We start from the raw sequence: 27,931 nt of genomic DNA on the forward strand, positions 1-27,931 counted from the left end.
AATTTTCTGTAATATTGAGACTAGAATCATAAAATCAAACTTAAAGAGTTCTCTAAAAGGGGAATTTTTGATATTGCAGATATATATATACATTTACAATAATGATATCTATTTTATTCCATTACGATGAGGGTAGCGAAGCACACTGGGTATAGCTAGTTCTTAATGAAAACGTAGTCAAAACGGTCTATCTTAACATTTAAAACAATTAAATTAATGATAATACAAAATAATTATAAATTACATGGTGAATTACAACTACTTGTAATTTGTAACTGAAGTTTTGCTAATTACATTGTTATTGAAGATTTTTTCAATTATAGTCACTTGTAATGATTACAACTGCTTGTAATCATAATCAAGTTTTTCTATATACAACTGCTAGTAATTGAAGTATACCAATTATAAGTACTTGTAGTTGTAATTTCGGCATTATAAATATATATAAAAATTCACAACTACCAGTAATTTTAATTCTTAAATTGCAGTTACAAATACTATTTGTAATTTCTAAAACTTCAATTGCAAATACTTCAAATGTAATTGAGAATGTAATCAATATCTGCTTGATTTAAAACTATTCAATAATAAATATTTACTTTTTTAGGAGGTGCCACGCCTATAATTTTTATTCCACCCACTTTTTTAGAATTAAATGACGCTCTTTTAGAATTCAATCAAATACATAATTAGCCACTGCGTAGAGGGCTGATATTTTCTACAAATATTTTATATAGCTTGTTTAAAATTTAAAATTGACATAATCAGTCCACAGTACAAAAGGTACTCTTTTGTAATGTACAAGTTGAGAACCAAAATCTATATGAAATATCCTCAGGTTTATAATTCATTGCATCTCTTATTAAACTCCCTTTACACCTCAAGGTATTATGTAATAATTATATGCAGCTTTAAAGAGTTAGGTTTATAATTGACTCAAGTCAATGAAAATCACTTAAATTCTTATATTAGTATTAAGAGATTTTGATGATGGCCTTATCAGTTGTATACTTTAGCCGACTGTAGACAAATTTATGTAAAATATTTAAAAAGTATCTTCGAATCATAAAATTAGTAAATATTTAATTTCGATAATTCTTTTTCTAAATGTTTGTTTGGTTTTCCTTGTGTATTGGTTTTAGTAAAGTTGAAAGGTGTGTGTTTTTTTCAAATAATACATGAGTAGCATTTATCATGTGTGATTTTAAAGCACAGTGTTCTTGTCAATTTGAAAATAGTAGAAAGTTTACCTTATTAAGACAATCGACTTAAAGTCCAACTGTCTTGGCTCCGAAAGATTTTTATCCATAAAGCATAAGTCATTATATGTCCTTGTTAAATATAGAATGAAACCATCTACAGGCTCGAATGAATGACTCTTTATTGTTGAAACTCATACAGTATTCAAATACCTAATCCTAGACCTAATAGCTGGCAGAGAAGGATAAAAACTAAGAAAATTATCAGTTTTTTCTCTTCGCCCTAGTTGTGACAACTTTCGCTGTATTCTGGTCTGAACAAACCTTTAAGGAACTCGTCTGAGAGAGAAACTTCTATTATTGAATTGATTTCAACTTCATGCAAATTTGACTGGTTTTGTCAAACCCAATGCACATCACGATTAGAAAAAAGCAATCACTGGTCTAAAGTCAATAGAATGGGGGACTAGCCCCAACATCAGGCGAAATAAATCTTCCGGATATATCGAATGGTGACCACTTTTATGATGCCATGAAAGATTGCATTATTTAAAATACAATCCCTATCATCTAATGACCCATTCCAGTGCATTCCTTAACCTCTTTAAACCTGCGCAACCACACTACTTAGATGTTACGGCAACAACACCTACAGACGTATAAGGTAGTTTGAAAAAAACCAACATAATGGATCAGGATCCCTCTTTTATGAACAGATCTATGTTACAAAGGATGTAGGAATTTCCAAAGACAACGAACCCAATAATTGCCACGGCAATTAGTCGCGTAGCATGAATCAATATATAAAGGCATACCAAATCTGTACTAATCCCAAATATATGGAGAATTCCTCGATTTTTCACCAATTTTCACATCAGCTCCATTCCCATGATCATAAAGATAACTCTACGGGATGACAGACAACAATTGAACGCTAACCTGAAAATTCCCCAGCATATACCAGTGTCCCACTACACGACTGGTAAGAAATACCGATTGGGTTCAGGAATCCAGTATATGCTGCTTTGTACACAGACCTTTTTGAAGAGAATATTATCCAACTCATTTGGTATAAGATATATCAGTCCTTTAACTAACATTCTCTCCCCGCGATTTTGGGTATTAAACCACAGCTACTACATGGATCCCGAAGGAACCTCAACCAAATGACCAACCAAGACCAGATGAGGATACATTTGACATCACTAGTTTATAGTCCCGGCAGAATAGTGTTATTGGTAGCACCTCTTTACCTCAGGTAACATGCCCCCGAGGGTTATACATGTTATCCTAGCTCATAATATTTTCCTGCAAGAAAGGTGGAAGAGTAACAGTCAATGTTAACAGAAAGTTAAATCTATGTTGTATAAAGAAGAAGCTCTCTCTCGGACATTAGTTCAATGACGGTTCGATTCTAGGACTCTGCCTACACATTTTGCACTGTAAGAAAAAGTTATTACTGTATCTCATTAAGAATAAAGTAAATTAAGTTTTCATAGGATTTGTTCTCCTACAATGTCCGGCTCAATCGTTTTAACATGCCTGCTATGATTTCAATTGCCAAAGTTTGAATAGCTAATAGTGATCTCATTGGGGGTCGAGTTTCCGTATTCAAACGCTTCAACATATACTTGACTGTTTCGTCATTACGTTAATCATCGTTCGAGTGTAAACTACAGTGTCTGGTCAAATTGCTGAATCGAACTCAAACCCCGTGATATCTGTTTCTCCATGAAACAAATGCTCTAGAAACAGCGCTGGACAAAGAAAACAGAAAATTCTCCTCTGCTACATAATTGGACTTATACAATCATTTAGAAATTGATTTATTTCCAAGACGTTTTATGTTGCGTCCCACTGTGCCCTATATTTTCTTTTTACGCGGAACTAATCTAATAAACATTAGTTTCTGATGTTGTTTTAAGAGATAAGTGTGGATTGAAATGATTTCGTGTAATAGAAAAGTTGCAGGAAAATATTATATAAATACTAGCTATACCCAGTGTGCTTCGCTACCCTCATCGTAATGGAATAAAATAAATATCATTATTGTAAATGTATATATATATCTGCAATATCAAAAATTCCCCTTTTAGAGAACTCTTTAAGTTTGATTTTATGATTCTAGTCTCAATATTACAGAAAATTAGAAAAAACAGTTGAAAAACGAAAAAGTACCAGACAGTGCCTTTTTATATATTTTCATTAAATCAGGATGACGCATGTTTAATTTTCAACCAGAAACCAAAAAAATCGCATAAAGATTTTTATACAATCAGAAAGCTACATGTCCAGTTTAATGTTTTTAGGTTCAATATTATAGAAAATTTGAAAAGTATTAGTAAAAGAACAAAAAAGTACCAGAGTATGCTTTTTCAATTTTCGTTCAATTGGGATACTGCGTGTTTAATTTTATGTTTGTATATTCAATATTTTAGAAAGCTCTAAAAGTACCAGTACCAGTGAAGTACGAAAAAGTACCAAAGGACCTATTTTATTTAATTTCATGTTCCTAAGTTCAATATTATAGAAAATTAAAAAAGTACCAGAAAATATTCCAGTTTAAATTTTCATTTACTCAAGTCCCTGATTGCCAATTAACTCCGGGCTCCACATGCTTAATTTCATGTTTCTAGGATCAATATTATAAAAAACACAAAAATTACCTTTTGAAGAACGAAAAAGTACCCTTTATAGGTTCTCACTTAATCCAGGCTCTAAACGCTTAATTTCATGTTTCTAGGTTCAATATTATAGAAAATTCAAAATGTACCTTTTAAAGAACGGAAAAGTACCGAAAAGTCCCCTTTTATAGGTCCTCACTTAATCCGGGCTCTACATGCTTAATTTCACGTTTCTAGGTTCAATATTATACAAAAATCCAAAAAGTACCTTTTGAAGAACGAAAAGGTTTCAAAAAGTCTCCTTTTATATGTTCTCACTTAATCCATACTCTACATACTTAATTTCATGTTTCTAGGTTCAATATTATAAAAAAATCAAAAAGTACCTTTTGATGAACGAAAAGTCCTCTTTTATAGATTCTCATTTACTCCGGGTTCTAAGTGCTTAATTTCATGTTTCTAGGTTAAATTTTATAGAAAACTCAAAAAGTACCTTTTGTAGAACGAAACAGTACCAAAAAGTCTCCTTTTAAAGATTCTCATTTACTCCGGGCTCTACATGCTTAATTTCATGTTTCTAGGTTCAATATTATACAAAAATCCAAAAAGTACCTTTTGAAGAACGAAAAAGTACCAAAAGTCCCCTTTTATAGGTTCTCACTTAATCCATCCTCTACATACTTAATTTCATGTTTCAATGTTCAATATTATAGGAAATTAAAAAAGTACCTTTTGAAGAACAAAAATGTACCAAAAAGTCCCATTTTATAGATTCTCATTTACTCCGGGCTCTACATGCTTAATTTCATGTTTCTAGGTTAAATTTTATAGAAAACTCAAAAAGTACCTTTTGTAGAACGAAACAGTACCAAAAAGTCTCCTTTTAAAGATTCTTATTTACTCCGGGCTCTACATGCTTAATTTCATGTTTCTAGGTTCAATATTATACAAAAATCCAAAAAGAACCTTTTGAAGAACGAAAAAGTACCAAAAGTCCCCTTTTATAGGTTCTCACTTAATCCATCCTCTACATGCTTAATTTCATGTTTCTAGAATCAATATTATAAAAAACACAAAAAGTACCTTTTGAAGACCGAAAAAGTACCAAAAAGTGCCCTTTTATAGTTTCTCACTTAATCCAGGCTCTAAACGCTTAATTTCATGTTTCTAGGTTCAATATTATAGAAAATTCAAAATGTACCTTTTAAAGAACGGAAAAGTACCAAAAAGTCCCCTTTTATAGGTCCTCACTTAATCCGGGCTCTACATGCTTAATTTCACGTTTCTAGGTTCAATATTATACAAAAATCCAAAAAGTACCTTTTGAAGAACGAAAAGGTTTCAAAAAGTCCCCTTTTATATGTTCTCACTTAATACAGGCTCTACATACTTAATTTCATGTTTCTAGGTTCAATATTATAAAAAATTCAAAAAGTACCTTTTGATGAACGAAAAGTCCCCTTTTATAGGTTTTCATTTACTCCGGGCTCTACATGCTTAGTTTCATGTTTCTAGGTTCAATATTATACAAAAATCCAAAAAGTACCTTTTGAAGAACCAAAAAGTACCAAAAGTCCCCTTTTATAGGTTCTCACTTAATCCATCCTCTACATGCTTAATTTCATGTTTCTAGGATCAATATTATAAAGAGCACAAAAAGTACCTTTTGAAGACCGAAAAAGTACCAAAAAGTGCCCTTTTATAGTTTCTCACTTAATCCAGGCTCTAAACGCTTAATTTCATGTTTCTAGGTTCAATATTATAGAAAATTCAAAATGTACCTTTTAAAGAACGGAAAAGTACCAAAAAGTCCCCTATTATAGGTCCTCACTTAATGCGGGCTCTACATGCTTAATTTCACGTTTCTAGGTTCAATATTATACAAAAATCCAAAAAGTACCTTTTGAAGAGCGAAAAGGTTTCAAAAAGTCCCCTTTTATATGTTCTCACTTAATCCAGGCTCTACATACTTAATTTCATGTTTCTAGGTTCAATATTATAAAAAATTCAAAAAGTACCTTTTGATGAACGAAAAGTCCCCTTTTATAGATTTTCATTTACTCCGGGCTCTACATGCTTAGTTTCATGTTTCTAGGTTCAATATTATACAAAAATCCAAAAAGTACCTTTTGAAGAACGAAAAAGTACCAAAAGTCCCCTTTTATAGGTTCTCACTTAATCCATCCTCTACATACTTAATTTCATGTTTCAATGTTCAATATTATAGGAAATTAAAAAAGTACCTTTTGAAGAACGAAAAAGTACCAAAAAGTCCCCTTTTATAGATTCTCATTTACTCCGGGCTCTACATACTTAATTTCATGTTTCTAGGTTCAATATTATAGGAAATTAAAAAAGTACCTTTTGAAGAACGAAAAAGTACCAAAAAGTCCCCTTTTATAGATTCTCATTTACTCCGGGCTCTACATACTTAATTTCATGTTTCTAGGTTCAATATTATAGGAAATTCAAAAAGTACCTTTTGAAGAACGAAAAAGTACCAAAAAGTCCCCTTTTATAGATTCTCATTTACTCCGGGCTGTACATGCTTAATTTCATTAACGAAATAAAAATTCTATTCCAAAATGTTGCAACATCGTAGTGGGAGCCCGTTATTACGTATTTATATGTATAAGTTAATAGACCAAAATCAATGTTTTATGAAAAAAGTACCAAAAATAGGTACAATTTTCACCCCTTAAACATCCGAATAACCAAAAAGTACTACATTTATATTTTTATTTTTTCGTCAAGTTATGAAGGAGTCAAAAATATTGTTTGAATGTTCACTGGTTTAAAAGATACATGGGGTGCAAAAAGAGTACCAAAATACAGTTTTTACCCGTTTATTCCCTAAAGGGGCCGAAATTGAAAAAAGTACCAGACACCTGTCGGCTTATTTTTTAAATGAACGACGATAAGCTTTAAACTATTTTTGTATCTTTTCTAGTTTAGGAGATATGAGGTTACCGATTTTACCCGTTTTTACCCTTTTTTACCCCCTAAACATTCGAATTTCCAAAAATCCCGTCTTAGTGGATCTATTTGGTGGGAGACCAACCCCCTGTCCAAATTTCAGCTCTTTAGCTTTAACCGTTTAGGCTGTGCGATGATGAATCAGTCAATCAGTCAGTCAGTCAGTCAGTCAGTAACGTTAGAATTTTATATATATAGATTAAAAATGGGCGGAACATAAAGTGGGCGTGACTCTGTACTTGAAAATCTAATTTTTGTCATTTTTATCCCTATTTTACATAAGGATTTATATGAAAATCAGATATCTTTCTTCAATTTAATAACAAATGTTTTCTGGGTTACAAACTAAGCATAATATGTTGTGTATTAGTTACTCTTTCCACACAGATATAGTAATATGTTTTTTTAAATATATATTTCATTTTTCAACTCACTTGAGAGCATCATGATTTATCATTCCCAAAGCATTTACAGCAGCATCGCGTACATCTGCCACCTCACAACGTAACAGGGGAACCACCAGTTTGTACAACGCCTGTGGCGATGCCATACCCAAAGCAGATTTATCACTTCGATCGGCATTTAATGAATCCGGTGATGAACTGAAAAAATAAATGTTTAAATATGAAATAACAAATTCATTTTAATATTTTACACAGCATTCTCTAAGACAAATTTATTCATTAACAAAACGAAAAAAAAAACGAGGGGAAGGAGTTAAATAATTTCAAAATTAAATAATAAAAACTTATAAATACTTAAAGGAAAACAACAACAAGAATGCAGCAAATGTTTTTCATTAAAAAATATTTGGAAATTTTAAAAACTAAATCAAATTTAAAAAAAAGAAAAACAAACCAATTATTTTGCAATTTGCACAAATTGCATCCTTAAGTTAATTTATAAAAAAATGGAATTTAAAAAAAATATTAGCATTCCTTTAAAAAATTTTCTAATAAAAAAAACACAATTAAATATAAAAACTAATTGTTTGCAAAGAAAATAAAAAGCCTTATATCACAAATACTTATTAAATGTAAATTAACTAATTAACTTTAAAGCAGAACGGCATAACTTTAACCCTAAATTATTTAAATAAGAATTTACAGTTGTATTCATAAAAAATGGGGTTTTGGGTTTATTTAACATTTTTCGTGCATAGCTGGTAATGATTATACAAAGTAATTCATTACATTGTCAATTACATTTATGTGTAATGTGTAATTGATTGAAGTTTTTTTTTAATTTTACTTGTAATTAATAATCGACCAATATCCAATTACAAAAACGTGTAATTGAAATTAAATTTTAGATTAGAATTACTTGTAATCGTTATTGAATTTTACCAATTAAAATTACTAGTAATTGCAACGAATTACATGTAATTAAAAGTAAAAGTAATTGTAGTTGGAAATTTTTCAATTACAAATAATTGTAATTTGCAAAACTTCAATTACAAACAATTGTATTTGGCAAAAATATAATCACAATTAAAAGTAATTGTAATTAGCAAAACGTAAATTAAAATTACTTCAAATGTAATTGTAATCATTACAACCCAAGTCCGACATTTAAAGGCAAATCCTTTAAATTTGTATTCACATATTTTTAAAAATACCTTTAGAATTCAGCAATAAGCAATTACAATATCTTTGCAATTGTAAAAAAAGCTTACAATTACACATAATTATAATTAGAAATTGTTCTAATATAATTACAAGTAGTTAAAAACATAAAATAAAAGTAATCAATTACAATTGTAAATTAAAATGACTTTTAATAGAGCAATTACCCATAATTATAATTGAAACATTTTCAAGTACAATTACGAGTAATTAAAAGTGGTCAAAACTTTAAAAACAAGTAATTGTAATGGGCAAAACTTTAATTATAATTTTAAATAATTATAATTGGCAAAACTTCAATTAAAATAAGAAGGAATACAATTACTTTAAAATAATTGTAATTAAAAATGTAATCATTACTCCTTAGATCCACAGTAAAATAAATATATTTTTTCAAATAAATTTTATATTGTTGCACCAAAAATATTCCATACTTTACGACAAATAAATCATAATATTTACGAAACATTCGTGTATAATACTGAATATTAGAGTAGAAAAGGGATCATACCGCCATAGGGGCACATCTGTCAATGCGAATAACTTCAAAACCGAGAAATCGATTTTATCGCATTAAGAAATTTTGTTTTCGTTTATCGATTATCTATCATCCCTTAAAATTTGACACAGTAACTTTACATATGATGGGAGGCAGATATGATTAATTGTTTTTCAAAGGGCTGTGAAAATATTTCACTGTGTGAACTTTTTGTGCTAACTTTTTTAGTTTTTGTGATAGAAAAAATATATTGGTCAGTATTAGAACGTCAATTATAATGAAAAATAAGACATAATAATATTTTCGATAAAATAATTTGAAGCCCGAAAAAAATTGAAACTAAACCCCAAAACTGCCCGTGGGGCATATGCGCCAAATATATGTATGTTATGCTTGTGATATAGAACAAAATTTGGTTAAAATATAGAAAAAATCAGTAATAATTTGTTTTAATTTTTTTTTGTTAAGTTTTGTGAAATAAACAGTATATACTGTTTTTGGTCAGTGTGGAAAACTTAAAAAAATATGTACATGAGGATGACTTAGGAAAGATTGAAAGGAACAAAACTAAAGCCAACATATCTAAGTATCCGAACCAAGAAAAAAATTAAGAATATGTATTGTGGTTTTAATTTGAGGCCGCCTCAAAAAAAGTGGCATATGGTCCCCCTTCTACCCTATTTAATCAAAAGCTTTTTATACCCTACACCACTTTAGGGTTTGTGCTGACGTTTGTAACGCACAATAAAATTGGTCCTATTTCCTCCTTAAAGTATACCTATGCTATGTCCTACTGTCTACTACAATTTTGAAGATAATTCAATGAAATTTGGTACATGATCTTATATTGTACCAGGGACTGTTGAAAATGGTAAAGATCGGTCCATTAGTTCACCTAGCCCCCATACAACTGAACCCCCGAATAGGGCTTGTAAACCTTGTAATCAAACTACAGGTCTCAATTTTAGAGAAAATGCAATGAAATTTGGTACATGAAAAGCCCCCTTCAAAATTTGACTTAAATGTCCACAATTTTATTCAACAGGCAAGGTACAATTTAACTTAAATGTTTTATTATAAAAACCTAATCACATTTTACTTTTTGTAACAGGAACAGGGTATTATATGATCGGATTCGCCCGACTATAATTTCTTACTTGTTTAATTTTACAAATGTAGGTAATATATATCTTCTTATATAATAAAATTATTAAAAATTTATATTTTAAAATTAAAAATTCTTTAAAACCTCAATATTTTGTCTTTTAAAGTGAAATTAAGACATTTCACTAACAAATTATCCCAAATTGTTATGTATGTAAGACATTAAATCTATTTTATAACTTAAAATTCCATTTATTATGTTTAACATTATTATCATGTCAATCGAAAATTCCCTTTACGATTTCCCCTCCAAAAAAAAGAAAAAACTTGTTGACCATTAAATGAGTTAAGTTATAAATTCCCCCTAGGATAATGTAGATTAGTAGCATTATGTCTGCCACTATTTTGAGTTGGATACATTAAAAAAAAATATAAAATTTTTTAATGATTCCTGGAATTGAGTCTGTGATTAAACAATTAAAATAGCAGTGGTATGAATATATAAAGTAGAGTTATGGTTGTTTATTTTTACTTCATTAAAAAATATTTTAATGGGAAAGGAATGTAATATTAATGCTAATAAATGGCACTTTAATAAATTAAAGTTAAGTGCTCAAAATGTCTATGAAAATAAGAGAAATTAAATATTTTTTATGAAAAATATAGTTCTACTAGAGTAATAGCTCAAATGTTTTAGCCAGAAATAAACAAAGCTATTATTATAAGACTTAATTCCTTTCCTCTGGAACGTACTTAATGTCAACTTAGCGATGACTGTTTCTAGCAAAAGTTTGTTTGTCGGAAATTTAAAGAGATATTCAATATTTTATAAACTCTTAACCTAACTTCGATAAAAGACACCATCTTGGTGTTATTGCAATCTCGATGAAAAGATGTGTTACCAATACCTTTAGTGTGACCGAACTATAAACTACTAATGATTAAATGTATACTCGGCATTTTCAGGGAATGATTTGACATACGGTCAAACCAGAGAATCACATAATCTCGCATCACGGAAACCAGTAGCCCGCAGGTCAGAGTTTCGGACTTTGTCTTGAACCGGTGCTAGGTTTAAATCCAAACACATACATAAAGGGACGGTGGTGAGTTGTCTAGTCAGCTTACCCAGTGGTACATCTTGAACAAATTTAGAGAAATTATGATGTAAGACCATATTGCGCAGTGAGAGGGCCATAACTGGTTAACAGGCCACTAGAGAAAATAAGTAACAAAAGAGCGAATATACTTGCTATAAACGAAAGGGAATTGGAAGAACTAAAGTTTATGAATGTAAAGCCGTTTGGTACAACGAGTGCAGTATCCAATAGGAAAATGGAGAAAGTATGATAGTACGAGATTATGGGTACAAAAAGTCGAAGTGCTTTACGAAGGCCTTAAAGGCCTCTGCAAACTGCGAGTTGCTGTCATCATCTAAGGACTCATACATGTATGCATTCCCTGACCTATTAAGTCACACTACTGACATGGCTCTGTAATTGGTAGTTCGAAACAAATATCAATATCATAATGACCAGACTTAATGAGCATGTTTTAGAGTAAACCAATGTCGAGTGTTTTACGTGTCACCTGCATTGATCGTCTTATTATATATCCTTCTAGAACTCAATTGGTAATTTTTGTGCCGGTCAATCTACAAGCACTTTGCTGAAGTACTCGAGCTATCCAACCTCTTCTCATAGTAGCCCCGATGCGGAATAACAGGCAGAATGGACTCAAACCCTATGCACACCCCCACTAGTAAAAAGCAAGCTGGAGCAGTGACCAGTGAATAGAAGAGGAGAACCCCAATATCAGGTGAAACAATCTTTCTAATATATCGGAAGGTGACCATCCATGATGTCATGAAAGATTGCATTATTTAAAATGCAATCCGTCTCAATCATCTAATTCCAATGCATTCCTTAACATCATAAAACTCGCACAACTATTACTACTTGTTTCGGCAACAGCACCTAGAAACGTATTTGGTAGTCCGAAATACCCAACAAAATGGTTCAGGATCCCTCTATTTCAACTGATCTATCTGACAAAAGATGTAGGAACTTCTGAAATCAACTGAACCCTAATAATCAGTCGCGTAGCATGAATCAGTGTGTCCCGAAGCGTAAAGGCTCTAAAATTCTCCAATATATGGAGAATTTCCCAATCTTTTACCAATTATCTTATCAGTTCCATTCCTATGATCTTAAAGATTTTTTTAACGGATAATCATTAAACGTAGACTTGACAATTTACCAGCAAATAGCGGCTTCCCACGATCGGTAAGAAATATCAATCGGATACAGGAATCCAGGTTACATTTGATCATCACAAGTTTATAGTCTCAGCTGACTAGAGGTACTGGAGGCACCTCTATCCTTCGGGATTGCAATACACTAAGATGGACAAAATGCTCGGGGGCTTGATTACGGGTATAATAACACAAAATAAACGTGTGGATACAGACGTAATGCGGAAAAAACAGTGTAACTCTTGAACACATCCGTTGTCTTTGCCAGGCATTCTTCGAAGTAAGATCCAGATACTGTACTGTAACAACTCACTAACATTGATTAACAACTACGTCCAGGAAACTAAATACCGTAAAATAACACCTTCATAAATTATTATATAAGATTTTTCCCAGCGAACATTTCAAATTTTCTTTTTTTCTACTTTTTTATCAAAATGTACAGAAATAAGTTTTACTGACATCTAGTTAAGTACTTAAATATTTAATTCACTGAAGAGTAAAATTCTTAAATAAACCGCGTAAAGGTTAAGAATATCCCGATAAAAATATTTTTGAAATAAAATTAAAAAACAAATTGCCTAAGCTACTTTTAATTAGCAAACATTTAAACGTAACGATAATTAATAATTAAAATCATAATTATAAATAGCAAAGTATACATATAGATAGACATACATATAATACATATATATTAAGCGTATAAATAACTTAAACTCTTGTACAGGCTGCAACAAAACAATGTAGACTAATGGCATAAAATTGCATTTATGCCTAAGGGGAATATAAGCCAATTAATTTAAACGAACTATATTAGTTCCTAGACTTGTTAAGAGCAGACATAACAACTGTTAATAATTAACAAAATTTATTTTGCAAATAGTTCTTTCAGATTGATTCTGAGGACTGTCATAGAATAATTATCAATCTTTGAACAAAGATTGATCTATCTTGATAAATTCTGAACCCATTGCTAATAAATAAAATAAATTAATTTTAAATAGTTTATCTTTAGACTAGTTCTGTGACCAGTCACAAAATAATCAATCGAACCGATCCCGAAAAAGTTATTTTTTTAATTTGCAAAATCAATAATAAAGTTTTATATAAAAACATTTTAAGATATAGAAAATTTGGTTAAAGAGAATATAATATGAATTTTGAATTAAGTCCAACATGTTTTGTATCCACTGTACATATCATGCTTAATGCATTCTATTTATTTTTATAACTAAAATAATACTATTTTGCTCTACTATAGTCAAATTTGTTCATTCACAAATATGTTTTGGTGACGTCAGGAATGTCTCTTTTTTTAAATCTAATTTAATTTTAAAACTTAAATAAATGAACAAAATGGAAATTTGATTTTTTTTTTTTTTTTTTTTTTGTTAAAAATAATTGAATATATTATGTGTTTTTACCCCAAACGTTTTTGGCGCGCCTCTTTGCGACCATACGATAACGGCAGAGTAAAACGTGTCACAATCCCTTCGGGTCCAAATACATTTGAAGGTATATTATCCAAGGAATCGGATAGGGAACGTGAATCCGATTGATCTTGTAAACTAAAAATCGTACGAGTATTTTCAAATTAAATTCGTTACAAAATCAAAAGAAGAAAATTTAATTAAAAAAGAAAAATTATAAGAAAAATTTAAACCAAAAGATTATGAAAACAAATAGAAAAACAAAAACAAACATAAATTCGTGAACGAATACGAATTGAAGATCTTAATGACAGGTGAGAATTACACGTTAAATGAAAAATTGGAAATGTGGAAAGAGGAACAACAAAATATTTCACGAAATCATACAATTTTAGTTTAGACAAGCATTTTGAACTTTTATTAACTGAACAATATGTTAACCCAAATAAATGATCGTTATAAATGAGTACAATGATCTTGAAAAAAAAATAATAATAAATTTATTGAAAGAATCCGTCTTATTATGTTCAATTCTTCATGTAGTATGTTTAATTCTTATGAATAACGTAATGGTTTTAGCGAATATTTAATATCGAAAGTAATGATCTTTTTCAGCACTAAATGATACATGTAAAAAATAACAAACATTTAGGAAACTATACATACACACAAAAATAAAAATACGCAAAATACAATTATTCATTTTATTTATAAAATATTTAATAATTTTTATAAATTATTTATACATAAAGTTTATAAATTATAAAAATGTAGTAAAATTTTTATTTAAATATGTAATTTTAAATATTAATATAGTAACACTTACTAAGATAATTATATTTTCACTCAAAGGGAAGTATTTTTTTATATCAAATAAATGATCAAAAAGAGTCGATGCAGAAATCTTGAAAACTTTACATTTTATATTGTGGTATATATCAATATCAGATGGTAATGTTAAATCTAAGATCGTAATAGATTGCAAGAGAATCTTAAGCAAATACTCTTCCAGATATAAGGTGACGAAAGAGCGAATGTACTTTCTATAAAGGGAAGGTACCCATACGGCCATTTGAAATAATGAAACTGTGGATAGAACCCCAAAGATTCTATGAGGTGAGTGTGAGATGAGAATGAGCAAGTTCGAGATTTATATTCGAATTCTAAGTGGACACACAGTTTAACGGTGTCTACTAAACAAAATTGAACTATCGGATTTAGACGAATGTCAAAACATGCGAAGAGACAGCTTCTTCTTCGAAATTACACTGAAATATCTATAGATCGATGTTAATTAAGATATAAATGGCTCAGGAAAATATATTCGAATTCTGAGTGGACACACAGTTTAACGGTGTCTACTAAACAAAAGTGAACAATCGGATTTAAATGATTGTCAAAACATGCAGAGAGACAGCTTCTTCTTCGAAACTACACTGAAATATCTAGAGATCGATGTTAAGTTCTAATATATAGGAAAATACGATCAGGAAACTAAGTTTCAAAATATCAGAAACAGCTGCATTTAACAATTTAAGATCACACAACAGCGATCGCTATCTAAGAACATTTTTAGAATTATTTTATAGTCCTTCACTATTAGAGATTGGGTTTCACCGGGGTCATTTTACCATGATAAACTTTCTCTATCTTGTTGTAATTGTAATTCTGAGGTAAAAGATGTATTTACTACACCTCCAGGTTGACGAGAATATAAACTGGTCGTATCAAATGTTTAAATTGACATCGAAATAAGACATTTATCTTAAGTAAAAGGTAAGAGGTCTCTCAACGCCTAGACATGATCTCGAATTTAGGAGATAAAATATTAATTACTCAGGTAAAACAATGTCGCCTTTCCTTTTTAAATGTTTAAATAAAGAAGTGCTTATGAGAAACCCAACTTTATGTGAACTGAACTCTTAATCTTTATAAGTTGTTTATATGAGGTAATAACTTTAATTACCTCAGACTGAATATATTTTTAGATTTTTATTTTACAAAACATCTTATTACTAATAGTTAAATACAAATCCGCATGATACCGACTTGTCATAGCTACAATTAATTAGATAAGTTTTTTGATTTGAGAAGTCATATTTCTGTATAATAAGGAGTGAGATCGAAAAATTCTTAACATACATATATGTTTATAAAAAAGAAACCACTAAACTTACAGCTTTATTTTTTTTATTTGATTCAAATTATTATTACAATTTACAAAAAAAAAATATTTTTATAGTTTTAATCACTAGTGATGAAATTTTGAACCCTTTTCGGAAACCCTTCCATTAACGTTTTTATAGTGCTTTCTGTCACTTTGCTCGAACATGTAGTCCATCTCCGTTTAAAATCTACCACACTTTTGGACACCTTTTTTGTACTCTTCAATTCTCTTTTAACAAGAGCCCAATATCTCTCCACTGGCCTTAGCTCCGGGCAGTTTGGAGGATTTGCCTCTCTTGGTACAAATACCACATTATTGTTCTTGTACCACTCAAGGGCTTGTTTACCAAAGTGACCGGATGCCAAGTCAGGCCAAAAATAAGTGGACACATTATGAAGACTTATGAATGGAAGCAGCCTTTTTTGTAAACATTCCTTGATGTAAATTTCGGTATTTATAGAGCCCGTTGTAACAAATGATTGGCTTATTTGCCGCAACTGCATATTGCTTGCCATACCAAGAACTTTCTGGGAAATTTTGTCTGCTTTTGGGTCCTAAACTTTTCTTCAACATTCCCTCGAGCATCAGCAACATAAAACTTTTGACCTGGAAGTTGCGAAAAATCTGCCAGATCATACGTTTCGTCATCCATTATGCAGCAAGAATATTTTTTTTATAAAACTTGACTTCAATTTCCGTGCTCTGTTTTTGGCCTCTAAATTTTTAGCAGCGTTCCTGTCAGGAACCTTTTGAGCCTTGTATGTTTTTAAACCTTCATTAGCTTTACCATTTCGTACCAAATAGTCCGAGCACTGAGCTAACCGAGCTGCTTTCCTACCGGATGTGTTGGGAGCTCTTTTGAAAATGCGTTCTATTTTTTTGGCTTTAGAAACATCATGTGGACAATTCCATCTACCTGAACCAGGTTTTCTATCAACTGACAAGTTCTCCCGGTACTGTTTAATAATATTGGAAACAGTTTGACGGCAGACCTTTGTATGCTTGGCCAACTTTTTGTAAGACCAAGTTGGGTTTAGTTGAAAATATTTAATAATTTCAGTACGCAATTTTTTCTGGTCACTCATTTTAATCAGATTAACAAAAAAATTAATATAATTGACATTACACATAATAACTGACATGTTTTTCAAAGGTAACTTGATCAAAAAAAAAAAAAAATCAAATAATACTTTGGTTGAAAAATGTAATGAAAAACGTGTGTTAAGAATTTTTCGATCTCACTCCTTAACAAAAAGTCTTATTGACGTCAAATGTATTAAGTAAATATGATCATTGCTTTTCAAATTACTTATGTATTAATGACCGATCATTTCTTAGAATGGTTCAGTGTTGTAAAGGAAAAATGGCAATAAATGATTAATTTTAAAATTTCTAGTCAATTTTCTAAAAAAAAAGATTAAACTATAATAGAGAAGAATTTAAATTTTCATCCATAGTAGTCCCATTAGAGAAAGAGTCCTGAATCAAGCTCAATCTCAATCTATTTAAATTTTCCTTAGTTACTCGAGCTATCCAATCTATTGCCATAGTAGTCCCATTAGAGAAAGAGTCCTGAGTCAAGCTTAATCTCAATCTATTTAAATTTTCCTCAGTTACTCGAGCTATCCAATCTATTGCCATAGTAGTCCCATTAGAGAAAGAGTCCTGAGTCAAGCTCAATCTAACCCCGAAAAAGGAAAAGGCAATCACCGGTTAGAGCCGATAGAAGGTTCTGACACAACAGCAGGTGAATACACCCTATTGATAGTATAAGGAATGCTCTGTCCCTTTACACATTCTCATCACCTAAAGACTCAGCCCAGTCCATTCCCAGACCTCTTAAAGTCTCCTTACTACACTACTGAACTATATTATAGTCCCGTTAGAGAAAGACAGGTTTCTTGAGTCAAGCTCAATCTAACCCCGAAAAAGGAAACGGCAATCACCGGTTAGAGCCGATAGAAGGTTCTGTCACAACAGCAGGTGAATACACAATATTGAGAGTATAAGGAATGCTCTGTCCTCTTACACATTATCAACACCTAAAGACTCAACCCAGTCCATTCCAGACCTCTTTTTATAAAAATGAATGTGTGTTTGTAGTTTTTTTTTGACTTTATAGACTTCTAAAGGGCAGGAGGGATTTTCCTCAAATTTCCACAGTGTCTTCCTGTATGTCTGGAAGGAACTGTTGGTTACCTTTTGTTTTGGAATTTCAAGTAGACGCCCACATACAAAGTTAGTCTTAAAGACATATCTTAGAAACTGCAAAAGCCCTAAAATTTTACATCCGAAAGAATATTTGTGAACAAAATAGGCGAAATAGTTTTAGTGGGCTTGGCACCTTACATATTAAGAAAATATTTAATCAGTATATCTAAGAAAATATAACAGTTAGAGTCCTCAAAAATTCGTATATCTTGGAAATTATTAAGGTTAGAATCTTCAAATTTTGCACGAATATCCATGTAAAAATTTTGGGTAATAAATTGGCCGACTACCAATAGGGGGACCGGCACATCTCACATGAATTAAATACAAACATTTGTTTATCTAGGAAATTATTAAAACTAGACTCTTAAAATTTGTCACGTAGAACTTTTATATTCATCTAAACATTTTGGGAGAATACGGGCGCGAGCTTGACACCCCCATATGAATTAAATAAGTATAAAAATTTGTATATCTGAGAAACTATTAGAGCTAGTATCTTCAAATTTTACATGAAAACTTTAACATTCATGTGAACTTTTAAAGAAAAATGGGCCGACTTTCAATGGGGAAATTGGTACCTCCCTTATGAATTAAATACAGAATTTCGTATATCTGGGAAACTATTAATATATTCACATTTTTCATAGCATTACATTTAAATCTGTATTAACGTTTGGAAAAATTGGCGAACTTGAATCCACAAAATCGTTTTATTTATATTACTTTCAGGGTAGGAAAGCACACTGGGTAATGTATCAAAAGAATACTAATAAAAGCTCTAAATTGACAACACTGAATATATTTTATAACTTATTAATCAACTTTTCTTATAATTTCTGTTATGATAAACAAATAGACATTTATGTTTATAAAATAGTTTGCATATTTACTATCACTTAGATTTTGTATCAAATTAAATTTCACTCAACTTTGCTCACGAGCCTTCAGAGAACGCATCATATTTTATGGGCAATTTTAAAATATATATTTTTTTCACAAAAACAAAACAAAATTTATTGATTGATTTTAATTTAAGTAGAAAATGATATGCATATGCGTAATTAATACGGGACTACGAAAAACAAATAAAAAAAATCTTAAACGAGTTTGTGGGTTATAAAGCAGATGGCACTAATCAAGTATAAACAGTTTAAAATAAAACATTACTATATCGCACAGTGTTACGATTTAGTAGTTGAAATGTTATCAAAAAAGTTGTGTTTTGAAATATACCTATGTAAACCCTTATATAGAATCGTATATACCCAACAGATCTCTTTTCTCAATTATTAATTAAATTTTGATTTATATAGAATTTTCATAAGTCGAATATTGCTAAAACTTTTACTATTCTTTATTCCTAATAATCTATGGATAGAACTAATTATATTTTCTGTTTTAATATAGGGTACAACCAGCAGTTTCATTTTAAAATATATATGTATGTAATTAAGTCACAATTTAAATTAATCTTAAATACCGACATTATTTTTTAAGCGCCCGATAATTTGTGTTAATCTTTAAACCGGTTTCATATGACCAATGTTATTCTTTCTGTTAAATTATGCAAAAACAGTAGTTAAAACAGATCAGAGAACTGGTTAATTTTTCAAATACATATAGACACATAAATATCAGAGGTTTTGAAATCAGCTAATCATTTGGGGGGTTTTTTTGAGAATCTTTTATATTAGACATCAAAACATTTGTTCAATTTACAGGCAGACATGATCAACCATTCGATAGTCTACATTAATAAAGAGTAAATTATGGCAAAAACTGTTTTGGGAGGACTCTTAAGGCCCTAGTAGTACTGGCAGATTTACAAGCCCGAAGAACTCTTTGTTTAACTCCAAAGGTTGTTTTTTGGAATGAATCAGCGCATTTTACCAATTTTATGCAGATAAAAAGCTGCTGTAAGTTTACGAGTCCGAAACCTCGTAACTTGTATCTCTTCACCTAAATGACTTTCGTAAAATGCACCGATTCAGCCCAACATTGTTTGTTAATTATATTCAGATTTCACAGGTTCCAAACCACCACGGTTTTCCAGATTTTTCTGCAATCCACATTATGCAATAATTCGAGGAGAATAACTATGAACTATAGTTCATAGTTGTTTGTTGTGGTAACTAAAGAGTTCTTAGGGAAGTACTTCTGTCACTACTGCTAAAACCGATCCCTTTGATTAGGAGATAACTCAATTTATTGTTCAAGAGATAATACTAAATCTTGTGGCCATATTCGATTATGATCGTAATTAATCTGGTTCTTTGGCCAACCTCAAAGTGGATGGAATGGAACGAAGAAATTTTTCTAAATATAGTATGGAACGATAAGAAGATGTCACAGAGCATATGAGGAAAGATTATAAAATAACATAGAAGACCGTTTATGACATCATTAAGATATATTCATTATCCTTTACATGATACCACATAAATATTAGCAGATAGGGAATAAACCCAGTGCAAGACAAAGATTTGCCATGCCTAATGAAAGTCCAATATAAGGAGCACAATTAGACTTGGAAATTCAAATCCCAAATTAAACAAATTTTATAATTAAAGATGTTAACGAATGAATCATCCATTAGAAGCATAATTAGACTATATTTTGTAAGATAGAGAGAAAATAATGATCTAAACTAAAACCTTTTCTTATATAGAATTTTTAAAGTAAACAAACACATAAAAATAAATTCAGAATACTTGTTTTAATGACAAACATTTAAAAGTCGACAACTGTTATAAATGTAAACAAGTTTTACTAAATGGAAAATTAGATGATACTGTGTCATAATACCAATAAAAATAATAATAATTAGTTCTTTAATAATTTGTTTATATATAATATTTTTCACATTTAAAACTAGTTTTTAGAATATTAAAAATCAAACACAATGTTTATTATCCGAAATCATTAACTAATTTAATGTACTGTGTTTCATAGGTAGTATGATTTATTAGAAATTTAAATAACAGGTCGTAAGTATACTAAATTTACATACATAGATACGATTGACTGCACGTTTATACCAAATTGTAATTAATTTTTAACACTGGTCGTCGGTATTTTTGTGACAAGTAATGTTTTCACTAAAATATTACCACTGAGATTGCAATCGGTTATATATTTGTTGCTGTCCAATGCAATCTTGGATTTTATCTTATACCGATTCAATGCGGACTTTAGGAAGGTAATATTTGGTTCCTGAGTTTATTTTATCAAATTTATTAGGCCCTTCTTTATAGTAATAGTCCATCTGTTATTGTATCGTTATTTACTATGATTTCCATATCTTTACTTGTCCATGAATGTCAAACGTCTCTCCATGAGATATTCGAGATATTCAAACACTACTCTAATATGGATCAAGGGACTAAATACGGCAATTTTATTGCCAACACTTTGTTAACAATTAGACCTGGAAATTCTGAATTTCTAGAGCATCGTGACCTCATTTGGTTCCACCTAGACTACAACTAGATAATATCTTTCAGAAGTTGTCAGAACGAGGATGTAGAACAAAAGGTCCATCTTCTCTGGAAATGGCACGAAACTAGACTCTAGGGATAACAAATATTTTATTAGAACAACTTATTGCATGTTAGGCTTAAAATTGTTGATATTATCACCATCAGAACTGGTTATAAAGTGTTATAAAGTCAAAGTGGAGTTTAGAGGTTTATGGAACTAGTTACAGTTTCCTTGGAACTAGTTCTAAAGAAGCTTGTGAGAGCATAAACACCCTTTGTAGAATGATTTCCATTAAAGTAGAAATACTTTAGAATAACATCACCATTCACGTCTAAGCACTTGTTTGTCTCTATTTCGTCTTTCATCACGGATGTACTCTTTCGACACGAGAGGGATAATCACTTTAGTATCTCCTTTGTAAGCGAAAGAGTGGACACTTAAGCCTTTTGCTGTCTCTTCGTAATCTATAGGGTGGCGATTTAATACCCGTAGGACAGGAATGTCGAGAGTTTAACGTGAGCACCTGCCTTGATGGCCTTATCCCACGGTGGTCTTTTTCACCCATTGGGTAGAGTTGTGAACGGTATACCACCGCCCCATTGTTGTTCAATGAAGAACGCCGGTGGCAATTTTTGTACAGCACCTAGAGACCTAACCGTACGATCATCAATAAGCCGTAGACTTGTTCTTACTCACAGGCACACACTGTGGTAATTCTGATATGAACAGAGTAAACCCTGAACATATCTGGACAAGGAAGAAAAATTCAATGGTATCAAATGTATATGATACCTTCTCATCCATCATCATTCAACCCAGCACACAGCTCATTTATACGACACATTCATAAGAGAAAAACATATTCATTAGTTAGACGGGTGGGTGGTGCCCGCCGAACCTCACATTCATCCCGTACCACATACAATTATTACCAACTTATTTCCAACGCTTAGTTCCACAATCACTCGACTGCGGGGTGTCTGTTGTTCTCGGCAACAGCACCGAAATATTGACTATTATCATGCATCAGTCTTTTAACCGCCACTTACTCTCCCCGCGAATTTGAGTTTAAAACACAGCCACTACGTGGATCCCGAAGGAACCTCAATCAACTGACCAGCCAGGACATAGTCCTGCGGGCAACTGGCCACCCGTAGTACCAGATTATGCGGTGCTCTGGTATGACCTCTGACAATCTATGCAAGGACTAAGCCAAGCAGTATACTGTAACCAATTTTTCAATACCGGTTAGATTGGAGGCGGAGGTCTCGCCAAGGTAACATGCCCCGGGCGGACTACCCGTAGAACAATCACATATAAAATAGCTAGTCACCAGGGCGCCCAGTGGCTAGGGTAGGTTAAATAGGAAGTTCGGTACTGTCCGTCCGCACAGCTGGACAATATTCAGAGAACGTTTTCTAGAATTAATGTCGATAACGCTAGTTCCCTAAATACTATTCAAGAATCTGGAGTAGTTATGCTTTCATTAGTTTAAGAACTAGATTTTTAATTAATTAAATTTTCCCTGAGTTATTCTTGATGAACAAAATCGCATTTTATTAAAAAATTTTATTAATTTTTGCCGACCAGTGTTATTTATGTATGCATGTAGATGGTATTTTTTTTTATTTTTTTAACTTGTAATAAGTTTGATGAGCTTTAAGATTTATGATTAGATTTAAAAGTATTAATTGATTTAGAGTTAATTTAAAACTGGTTGTAAGGACCATTAAGTGTCAGCGATTAAGGTAAATAAGTGGAACTAACTTTTCAATTTCCAACAACAAATAACATAAATTGTAATATTTGATAAATTATGAGACTTAAGAGAAATCTTAAATCGTCCTTACACAAGATAGATAGATCGTTGTCCTAATAATGTAGATTCAGGGGCAAAAACAAAATAGGAACAAATAGTTTTAATTAAGTCAATTAAATATTTAATTCAATTTATTTTAAATCTTTTCAATTGAAGCGACTCTTTTAATGTTCTGTCTTTTTTACAGCGTATAGATTTACACTGCCACCACAAGGTGTTTAACATTAAGCGTAGGGTATTTAATATATCTACAATGCCAAATTTCAATAGACAAGCGGCCGGCCGGCCTGCCTGCCAAGCAATCGGTAGTTAATTAATAAACACGAATTAACAATTAGAAAAATCTATAAAAGATGCTGACAGATAGCAAAGCGAAAACATTATTTCTGATTACATTTAAGAGGTTGGTTGGCTGTTTCGATTGGACTTGATTAGTAGCTTCTTAATTAGTTTGTTTTTTAAATCAGATAATAATTTTTTTAGCTCGAAATTCACATAAACATATCAAAAATAATTAAAAATATAATAATAAAATAATAATTTGTTTCTACGCTACGCTTTAGGTAAAATGAAGTTAGTGGTTTGCATTTTGCCTCTGTTTTGTGGCTTGGCTTTGGCCCAATTTGGCGGTTTCGGTAATTTTGGTGGAAGTATTGCCAACAGTTTTCAGCAAGGTGTTCAAGCTATAGCTGCTCGTGTTAAAAATGTACCATTCGTAGATAATGCCAAGAATTTTGCTGATTATGCTGTAAGTTTAAAATAAAGTCCTTAAATATAAAAACGACAATTTAAACTTTTCACAATTTGCAGCAACAAGCTGGCAAAACTTATGCCTCCGCTGCTGAGAAAACTTTGCGTGAGGGTGTTTTCAATGCCCACAAAAAACTGGTCGATGCCAACAATCAAGCTTTTGCTGCTGGAAAGTCTACTTTCGAATTAGCTGCCAATGCCTTTTCTGACGTCACCAATGCCGAATTCCTTAAATTTTTCACCGGTAATCGCAAATCCAGTGCGGGAGAGTAAGTTCTTTTATATATTTTTACTTAAAGATTTGTTAATATTTTCTTATTTTTAGAAATCTGGCTAAACAACATCGTCAAAAGGCTGCTGTTGCTGATGCTCCTATTCCCGACTCTTTCGATTGGCGTGAAAAGGGTGGTGTTACCCCAGTTAAATTCCAAGGTGAATGCGGTTCTTGTTGGTCATTTGCTGTTACTGGTGCCATTGAAGGTCATGTCTTCCGCAAGACCGGCAAACTTATCAATCTCTCTGAACAAAATCTTGTCGATTGTGGTAAAGAAGAGTACGGTTTGGCTGGCTGTGATGGTGGTTTCCAAGAATATGGTTTTGAATTTGTCACCAACCAAAAAGGTATTGCAGTAGGCGATAAATACCCTTATGTGGATAAGAAACAAACTTGCTCGTATAAGAACAATTTGAAAGGAGCTGAGATTAATGGTTTTGCCACTATCGATCCCAAGGATGAAGTGACCATGAAAAAAGTTATTGCCACTTTGGGACCTCTGGCCTGTTCTGTCAATGGTTTGGAGTCTTTGTTGTTGTACAAACGCGGTATTTACGCCGATGAAGAGTGCAACAAGGGTGAAGTTAATCACTCTGTTTTGGTAGTGGGCTATGGCAGTGAAAATGGTCTGGATTATTGGATTGTCAAGAACTCTTGGGACAAGGCTTGGGGTGAGGAGGGCTACTTCCGTTTGCCAAGAGGCAACAACTTCTGTGGTATTGCTAGTGAGTGCAGTTATCCCATTGTTTAGGAACCTTTACTCTATCAATTAAGTTTACTAACATTAAGAGCTTTACGATCAATGAGTTTTTATTTAACTTTAAATTATAAATTTTGATTAATTGAATTACAAACATTTTTTAAATATATAATTTTTTTTATAAAAAATCGTACACCGTGTTTAATTGGAATAGCCTATAGATGCAAACGATACAACAAGTCCAAAAAAGAAATCAATTTTAAACCTAGAAATATTAAAATCTTGAAACAGAAATGTCTTATTAGGAAATTCTTATGAAAAAATCATTTCAGAATCACAATAGAATTTGGGTATTAGAATTTGACAAAGAGTCGTCTTGATGCAATCAAGGTTATTATAGGCAGTAAACTTTATTGCCGTCTGATCCCTCTATTTAACTCTGAAGCCACGCCTTCTTTATACAACAATATTTATTTTAGAATCAAAATATCAATTTATTAACATCTGGTATCGACATACAATTATACATATATATATATAATATTATATATATATATATATATATATATTATATATATATATATATAATATATATATATATATATATATATATATATATATATATATATATATATATATATATATATATATATATAATATAATATATATATATATATATATATATATATATATATATATATATATATATATATATATATATATATATATATATATATATATATATTTGAACGAGTTTCACAATTTTTAGGGATTTTTTTGGCTAAATTAGTGAAAGTGGGATTTACCTTAAGATCAAAAAGAGGTTTTAGTCAACTTTTTTAACAATTTAATTTTTTAATCAAACAAAAATTTCGTACATATATTTTTTTAATATTTTACTTATTATGTTTGACTTCAAGTTGTTGAATACAAGTCAACTTCAAGTTGAATACTATCATTTACCAAAATATTCCGTGTGATGTTCGGTTGGAAGACATTGCCTTAATGTTCAGTACAAACAATGAACCAAACATTTCCTATTCAAAAGAGGAGACTTGGAGAAATCCATGTAAAAAATAATAAGGAATATTTGTACAAATTCGTACATCCACTTATTGGTCTAAACACACAAATCTACATCATAAGTCAACCGAAAGATCTGCAAGAGGGTAAAGTGGGCAAATCAATTAAAAGCAAATCAAACAAAGGTTACTTTTGGAACCAGTTAACTATTGTTGCAGTCAGATCTCTGTGGAATCCAGTCAAACACCTTCCTTCCAAGACAATCGGTTCTTCGCACCAGAACAACTCAACTCAGTCACACCGACAACAACCCCAAACGTACTCGAACGACTTTGTATGTCTATTTATATAGAACCCTAACAGAGACAAAACATCAAAAGAGCGAAGTAAAACGACCTTCGAGTAATTGACAGACCATATGATTTAACAACGATGAAAGATGCTAAATCATGGAATGATATTGGCCCAGATGGTATATACAATGTTGATGTTTAAAAAATTGGATTAACCGTGAGTTGAGTACCTAACAAATGTCCTCAATTTAAACCACGGAAAGTGTAAGCCAGGAAGTATCAGCCATTATCCCTTTCTGTCACTTTTTGACAAGATACTTGAAACACTATTTACCGTCATCACCTCGGTCTTAATCAAGCCTAACAGATGTCAAAGAGCTTTCCTTGTGACACTTGACCCTTGAGGCGGGATATATGCATTTATTTACATCCTCTACAACAACACTAAGAACTATACGTAGGGGACGTTTGTAGTTCACGAAGTTTATGAACCAGAGATCCCAGTCTCGTGAGACTTAACAGGGAGTTTCCCGAATTTCAGATTTTTCGTCAATCCTGTTAAACTTATATATATCTTGACTTTCAAAACGCTCGTGGATATTAAACGCAGCGCCAGTTAGAGACTAGCATTGGAAGAAACTCGAAAACTATAAAAATGCAACACTTAGGACTGTAACGGGTTGTGTTCAAATGACGTCTGAGGAATATCTGCATGACGTGACGAAGATGTTTTAGGTTAAGGAACCTCATGATATCAAAGTACTTTCTACTGATATGTCATCGGTGGAGCCACTCGAACTACAGTCTAACGGAATTAGCACTAAGAGGTCGTCTCCCAGTTGTTTCAAATGTCGTAATAAGTGGTGTACTATTTGTGTTACTAAAATCGGGAGAGTGTACATGTTGTCGGATTGCTCGAAAATATATGACACTTGTGACATAGGACCACGCATTGTTTAAAACCTTTTCAACTGCAGGGTAAATTCAACTCAGCTTGAACCTGAATCCATTTGGATCTAGTCAACAGATGCGGATCGGCTACTGCGTTTAGATCTAGCTGATTTGATCAATCAGAGTGAAGAAGTGTAGGGTATAATTTAACTTTATAATTTTAGGTGTCTCTACTACAACAACATAAAAATATATGCGCTTGGTTGATCCAACTTGACAAAAATGTACTTTAAAGAAATATCAATCGTTTTTTCAAACTATCATGGTTTTTATTCACATCAATATGTTACAACTTAAGTGTCCTATTTAAAACACCAACGAAATTTTTTGTATCGAATAAAAAAGTTCTATTTTGAAAACTTATTACTTTAGACCCGTGGTGGCCAGAAAGAGAATATTTAAAACGCATATGTTGTAGTGCAAAATATAAAAGAGAACATAAATGAAAATATGTGTGTTTTGCACTGAAAAAAATTATATGTTTGTACATATTTGTGTTATTCATATTTTTAGTATTATAAATAAATAACGAGAGGAATGTATGTATTG

General features: G+C 31.4%; 2 protein-coding genes across 7 annotated transcripts in view; one reads left to right on the top strand and one right to left on the bottom strand.

The window, feature by feature from the left end:
• LOC111688408 (protein furry) overlaps positions 1–27,931 on the bottom strand; it is a 137,348-nt gene that overhangs the window by 60,435 nt on the left and 48,982 nt on the right. For 4 of the 6 annotated variants that reach the window (XM_046952268.1, XM_046952267.1, XM_046952270.1 and 1 more), the window contains exons 10-11: positions 13,706–13,849; positions 7,234–7,401 (exon numbers count right to left, since the gene is read on the bottom strand). In XM_046952268.1, the coding sequence (XP_046808224.1) occupies positions 7,234–7,401; positions 13,706–13,849 (312 nt within the window). The remainder of the gene's footprint in view (positions 1–7,233; positions 7,402–13,705; positions 13,850–27,931) is intronic. The other 2 variants (XM_046952272.1, XM_046952271.1) reach the window with 1 other exon arrangement.
• LOC111684561 (procathepsin L) lies at positions 23,768–25,262 on the top strand. The gene is made up of 4 exons (XM_023446757.2): positions 23,768–23,794; positions 23,955–24,139; positions 24,202–24,410; positions 24,467–25,262. The coding sequence occupies exons 2-4, from the start codon at positions 23,960–23,962 to the stop codon at positions 25,164–25,166; spliced, it is 1,089 nt and encodes a 362-aa protein (XP_023302525.1). The 5' UTR covers positions 23,768–23,794; positions 23,955–23,959; the 3' UTR covers positions 25,167–25,262.

This window comes from Lucilia cuprina, chromosome 5, assembly GCF_022045245.1.
Source record: "Lucilia cuprina isolate Lc7/37 chromosome 5, ASM2204524v1, whole genome shotgun sequence".
In the NCBI taxonomy this organism is placed as follows: Eukaryota; Metazoa; Arthropoda; class Insecta; order Diptera; family Calliphoridae; genus Lucilia; species Lucilia cuprina.